The sequence below is a fragment of the Nicotiana sylvestris genome, chromosome 4, assembly GCF_000393655.2.
Source record: "Nicotiana sylvestris chromosome 4, ASM39365v2, whole genome shotgun sequence".
Lineage (NCBI taxonomy): Eukaryota > Viridiplantae > Streptophyta > Magnoliopsida > Solanales > Solanaceae > Nicotiana > Nicotiana sylvestris.
In genome coordinates this window covers 61,559,347-61,566,125 of record NC_091060.1, presented here as the reverse complement: position 1 = coordinate 61,566,125, position 6,779 = coordinate 61,559,347, and the positions used below count along the sequence as shown (strand labels likewise).

At 35.6% G+C, this 6,779-nt stretch overlaps 1 protein-coding gene across 1 annotated transcript; it reads left to right on the top strand.

Annotated features, from left to right (window-relative positions):
• The first annotated feature begins 952 nt into the window (after positions 1 to 952).
• On the top strand, positions 953 to 2,771 carry LOC138889597 (uncharacterized). Its single transcript, XM_070172929.1, has 3 exons — positions 953 to 1,242; positions 1,565 to 1,859; positions 2,394 to 2,771. Exons 1-3 carry the CDS (start codon positions 953 to 955, stop codon positions 2,769 to 2,771), a joined length of 963 nt encoding a protein of 320 aa, XP_070029030.1.
• The last annotated feature ends 4,008 nt before the right edge of the window (positions 2,772 to 6,779 follow it).

The window sequence follows — 6,779 nt, the reverse complement described above, 5'->3', positions numbered from 1 at the left end:
AACTTACAGTACATGTTCTTAATTATACAAGGATTGCTCTATAAAATATGTCCTGAGTTTCCCATTCTCTTGACTTACAAGATGGAAACAATATGCATTATAGTTGCTTTTAATGGTAGATGGACTGAAGACTATAAGTATTTTGATTATCAAACAAAGCTTGTTCTAGTACCTGAGGCAATTCGGTTTCAAGATTTCATTAAACATATCTTTGAAGTTATTGAATTGGATAGAGACAAGTTTGAAGCAGTGATATGGTTTGATATCAACCTTGGAACAAGCAAGGGAATGCTTGTATCCAAAGATTTAGATCTTCACACATGTATAGAGTTACTAAAAATTCATTCACTTTCAAGGGTTGTCGTTTCATTGTTGATATTTCGGAAAGAGTTTTTGGATCAACAAGCAACTTTGAACATGTCAACAGAGAAACTCAACATGACAATCAAAACAAATGCCAACAGATAATGGAAATAGATATGGTTGAAGCTCAACCAATAACTAAAGAGGTGCTTCAAACATTTGATTCTATTCAAGTAGAAGGACAAAGCATTATAGAGATTGACAACGAACAAGCTTTGGGTATTCAAGTCTTAGAGAGTGCACCGGTAATCGAAGAAGTTGCTAAAAAAACCTCTACTCAACTAACTAGACAAAGATTAAATTTGAATCAAAAAGAATCCCCAACTACGATATTAAGAGAAAATGCTTTGTTGGATGAAATAAAAGTGGGATCAGTATTTGACAAAAAGAAGAGTATAATTAACTGTTTTTCGAAGATAGCAATTAAAGAACATTTTGAATTCAAGGCTGTTAGATCAAGTTCAACAAGATATCGTTGAAATGCAATGATGATAGGTGTGGGTGATGTGTGTGTGCTTTCAGAATTAAAGATTCAACACTATTCAAGATAGTAAAGATTGAGAAAAATCATGATTGCTCTGTTAACACTATGAAAGTTGATCAAAGGCATGCAACTTCACAGTTGATTAGTGGTTATATTATCGACAATCTTCGAGACCCAAAGTTTGAAGTTACACCAGCTTTTGTCATCGCAGAGATGCAAAAATTGCATGGACTAGACATTGGGTATCACAAGGTGTGGCATGCTATTCAACTTGCTTCCGCTTTAATAAGAGGAACTCCTGAAGAGAATTATGAATTATTGTCTTCATACTTGTATATTATGAGAAGTAAAAATCCGAGAACATATACTAACATAAAGATAGACGACGACAACAGGTAAACAATCAAAAAAAAAAGTTTATTAGTCCGTTTTATAAAATTTAGGACATGTTGTCTTTAACTAGTTAACTTTTGAGCTTGTAACCAGAAGTTCAGGACTGTCTGTCCTTAACTTTTGAACTTGTAAGTCAAAGTTAAGGACTGCATGTCTTTAACTTTATAACTTGTAACTCTAAGTTAAGGACTGGTTGTCCTTAACTTTTGACCTTGTAAGTCTAACTACTGGACTACTTGTCCTTAACTTTTGGCCTTGTAATCTGAAGTTCAGGACTACCTGTCTTTAACTTCTGTTAACCTTGTTTTTTTACTGTATTTTCAGGTTTCTTTATATGTTTTATGCATATGGATTATCAATATCTGGTTGGAATCATTGTAGACCAGTGATTGCTGTTGATGCAACTTTTTTAAAGTCAAAATTTCGTGGTGTTTTAATAATTTCAGTTTCAAAGGATGCAAATAACCAAATTTTCCCACTAGCCTTTGGAATAGCAGAATCTGAAAATAAAAATTCCTATGAGTGGTACTTTAGTAAACTTCGCAATGCAATTGGAAGCCGTGAGAATTTAATTTTTTTATCAGACAGGCATCAAGATATTGCATATGGCATTGCAAAGGTATATCCTGAAAGCCATAATGGGATTTGTATCTATCATTTGGAGCAAAACCTAAAGCGAAGGAAAGTGAAAAGTGAGGTCATAAAACTTTTTCAAAGTGCTGTAAGAGTATACAGGCACAAAAAAAATTGATCTATACATGTCAGATATAGCAAAAGTAGATAAGAAAACTTATGACTACTTGATGGAAGAACCACCGGAAAGGTGGGCACGTTCTTGTAGTCCATGACGAAGATATGACATGCTCACAACAAACATAGTTGAGTCAATGAATTCTATCCTGTTAGAAGCAAGGGAGCTGCCTATATTAAGAATGATGGATTTCATTCAAGTGAAGCTACAACGTTGGTTTTATGAAAGAAGAAATGAAGCAGAAGGAACTTTTTATGATGTTTCTTGTTGGGTAGAGGAGGAATTGAAGTAAAAGATAGATTTAGAATTTACTTTGAATTTAAGTATTATGTTCTATGTTTAGATTATGATTTTAATATAATTTAACATAATGTACTAACTTATAATTTTTCAACATTGAAGGTCTTCCCTGTTGATTCATGGCGTTCTAGAGTTGAAGAAGAAGGAATAACTTTCTTGGTGGACTTAAACAAAAGAACATGTGATTGTTTTCAGTTTCAATTTGATGAATTACCATGCATACAGGCAATTGCAGCTATCGAGAAGAGAAACATCAAGAAGTCCAACTTTTGCTCGCACTGGTACTTAAAGGAATCTTGGCTGAAAACATATGAAAGACAAATACATCCTGTAGGACATACTGATTCTTGGATTGTACCACAGAATGTTAAGTCACAAATTGTTAAACCTCCAGATTTCAAAGTGCCACTAGGTAGAAGGCAGAAGAAAAGGCATATTCCAGCTACTGAGTCATCAAAAATAACATTCAAATGTGGTTGATGCAGAAGAATTGGTCATAATATAACAGCTTGTATATATTCTCCAGCAGTCTATCCATTTTCAAGAAAGCATAGAGAATAGTAGATATATGTCGCGCCCCCTTTTTCTCGCGAAATTGGGTTTATGACATTTAGTATAGGACAACTCATTCCTTTTGGGAACTGGGTTTTGCATTTGAAGAGTCGCCACCTAATGATTTAAGGTGCATTAGGACGCCCATAAGGTTCACTTCTATGTTTGTTTGATAACCAGAGATAGGGTAAGAGCTTGAAATTATCCCAAGGAGAAGGTGTTAGACACCTGTTGGGATCCACTAGTGTGATTCCCGGCCAGACAATTTATTGTGAATTTAGAAAATAGACAAGTATGGGCTCAAATATTAGGGGATTTAAATTTGAACACATAAAATAAAGAACAACTAAAAGAAGAGTTTTAAAAAAAGTTTGTAAATAAAGGGAAAGGGGGTCTTAGGTTTATATTTAATATGAATCACATCAATGCGATACCCGGTATGACACTCCTCAAAAGAGGGGATACTCATGGTATTAGCGCACCGGTCATCATATCCACATCTACCCTTCCCATCCCATTAAGGTATTAAAGCGCAAATTGGTCTCGATTACTATTGCTTGCTATTACCCGTGCCATTCCTATCAGTCCCGGAGGAGCTTAGGGCTACTATTCCTAAAAGGGAGGGATATTAGGCTGATTGGTTTCAAAGGGTAAAAATCTAAGGCGACATACAAAACACATACTGCATGTTGGGGAAGGCATATAAACAGATAATGGCCAATATACACCTCCTTAAGCAAAAAGCACATAACTAGCATGACTTCCACATACTTTTTAGGTCTGATAAAAATACTAAAGACGAGGGGAGTTTGATTATTGAAGCAGATTTGTTTATTACATAACTCAGATAAGAAGTCTGAATCAGGCCTGCCTGCTGGTTGTAGCAATTAACAAAGGCTGATTCATTTTTTTATGGTTATTACTCTAAGGCTTGCCTAAGTGTTTAGATGGGGTCCTATAGGCATGATATCTACTTCATTCAAAATGTGGCGAAACAACGATAACTCAAAACGAATTGTTTGAAATCCTATAAGCATGCTCGCTAAACCTCGTTAAATAAGGGAATTAGATTACTTAAAACTGATTCAAAAAAGAATGATTTTAAAGCAGACTAGTTTCAGGTTCTGCAGGCGATGGTATCTAATATTGCTGATTTTAATTCCTATAGGCATGATATCTAACACTGAATGCGAATGGAAGCAAACCAGATTTACTTGGGAATCTCTATAGGCATGATTTCTATATTTTACTGATTTTGATATTATGAACATGACACTTATTTATAGTTGTTTAGAACCTAAAGCATCATATCTAAGTGGCATGTGTGAGCACATTATTTTTGCCCTATGAGAATTACTCCCAGACATTCAAAATAAAACAATTTTCCTTTGTGTGCAATTTTGAGAATTTTAGTGGCATTTTTGGTTAATTATTTGTATTTGTCTGTGCGTGTTTATTTTGATTTAATTAATGAAAAATACATGTTTCATGTGCATTTAGGATCTAATTTTTACAGATAGGATTAATTAAGTAACTTGTTTTATGAAAATGAAAAAAAAATCACAAAAAATAATGTACTTTGCATTTTTTAGCATTTGATGTCGAATTGTGTGATTTTATTGTTAATTGATATTTAATTATATGTGATAAATGTTATTAGAAGATAATTAGTATTTTTAATTTGGGTTTGTAATTTAATCTAAAATTTTAGTTAGGAAATAAGAAAAAAAACAAATAAGAAAGATGGGAAGTGAAATTCGGACCAGGCCCATGCCAAAATGACCAAATTCAGCCCAAAACAACTCCATACCCGGCCCAAGTCGTCAAAATCTCACAGACATGCAAAACGACGTAGTATGGTGATGGAACTACATCGTTTCAACGTCAATCGATCCCAGCCGTCCATCTAGCCCTCATTCAACGGACACAACTCACTACCCATATCCAAAAGCCAAACCCGACCCGTTTACCAGAGATTGATCCGGTCTCAAAAGTGTCTAAACGACACCATTTCGTTAAGTGAGTTGATCCGAGCCGTTGATCTTAATTGATCCAACGGCTAGGATTCAACCTCTTGCCCAGTATATAAACGATCCAAACGAACCCACCCCCCTTAGAGCCCCCACCCCACTCTCGTCTCTAGCAACTTAGAGACAGCCCTGTCTCTCACCACCTTGCACCGCCACCCTCCGCCCACCGGAAATCGCCTCACGGCGGTTCCGGTGGCCCAAATCATCTCAAAGTTACACCCTAGCCTCCCTTCCACCTCCTCATTCCAATTCCACACTCCATTAACCTCGAATCATCCTATAACTTCTCGAATCTTCGATCGAAGATCCCCGTCCCAAACCCTAGCCTGTCCGCTTAACCCCAAAATCACACCCAATAATCCCCTTGACCTCCTCGTCGCTAATCCCTAACCAAATTGGATCCGAGTAAAACTTGTTGAATGGCAGATCTAGGGTTCAACGGCTCGAGACTGTTTCAAATCTGTCAGGATTGAATGGGTTCTAGTTAGTATTATAAGCCTATTTCTGACGAAATAGACGTATAATGCTAACTGGAACTCAAGTTCAAAAGGGCATGTTGGTAGGATCCGAGAAAAGAACAGTAAGTTCTTCTTAGCTTCTTCTTTTCCTTTTTCTATATGTTTATTTGTCTGTGTTAAGTTGTAATTAGTCGCTTCTTTAGGTTTTCAGTTTAAGTTAATTCTTACTCCAGTAAATATTCCGCCTCTTTTACTGATTCTGGTCAGATTAAATACTCCAATGTTCGTTTGAGTAGTTCAATCGATTATTCGTTTACCTAAATTAGGTTCGTTGTAATTCGTCTTTGTCCGTTATTTTCTCCCTTCTCCATTAGACCATTTACTTAGTCCAGTTTTCTTCTGTCAATTAATAACATATGTTATAAATAGTTTCGTGGATTAATTCATTCTTGTTTGTAGACCAGTAGTTTTCGTCAAATGGTTTGATGTCGAGTGTTGTATGTACTGATCCTTAGACACTTAGCTTCAGGTCTCATTGTCAATATACTGACAGTGATCCTGCATTTTTTATAGATTTGACTTAGAATTGTGTTAGCTTAATCCCTGTATCAACGTGATTTTGATTCAGTTTCAGCTTCAGCTTCAATGATTCTATTGGGTTCTGTGTGGTGTTAATATGATTTTGATTTAAATTCAGTCCATTTGTTCCAATTAGAATTCAGCTTTAGTCATTCAGTTGTTAGGCATTTGATAGGCTGGATTGGTTATAGCTGAGGTGTTTAGAGTTTAAATTCAGTTCATTTCGATAATTGAATTAGGAATCAGTGTAGTTAATGGTTAGTTGAATTGGTCATAACTGGGGTAGGATAGGAATTCCAGGTAACTTAGGGGTAATTGGGAAGTTTGAAATTAGAAAATGGCTTAGTTGAATATTCTGTCAGGAAGTACTAATGGACCATTAAATTATTCTATTTGCTTAATAATAGTGGGGAACAAGACATGATGGTATGGGGAGGCTTAAAAGGAATTGATTAAAATATGTTGCCCATACCTGCTAGAACTTTAAATAAAGGAAAGACAAGGGTTAATGGGAACAAAAACATGCTCTAGTGGAGTTCTAAAGGATATCATGGGCAGAATTAGTTTCTTAATTCTGCCTGAGTGCTCTTACGAGCTGGAAGGGTCAGTGTTTGGGTATAAATGGAGGGACTTAGGACAGAGTTAGAAAATTTGAAAATAAGAAGAAAAAGAGGAGAGTTGGAGAGCTTAGGAGATTGAAAGGAGAACATTCTGAGAACTCTAAGGAGTAACACTATTCCATTGAGTGATTGGTTATTTCTAAAGTTTCCTTAAGGCTGAAACAATTTCTGGTTAGTTGATAGTTGAAATAAGTTGAAGTCAAGTCAGGTTAAGGTCTTTTTTGTTCATTTGTTTGAATTGAAAGTGTT

Excerpts from the sequence above, each read along its gene's own strand:
- LOC138889597 (XM_070172929.1), top strand. The coding sequence starts at position 953 with ATGAAAGTTGATCAAAGGCATGCAACTTCACAGTTGATTAGTGGTTAT. Across the intron at positions 1,243-1,564 it reads AAGATAGACGACGACAACAG|GTTTCTTTATATGTTTTATG; the intron begins GTAAACAATCAA and ends CTGTATTTTCAG. Across the intron at positions 1,860-2,393 it reads TTGCATATGGCATTGCAAAG|GTCTTCCCTGTTGATTCATG; the intron begins GTATATCCTGAA and ends TCAACATTGAAG.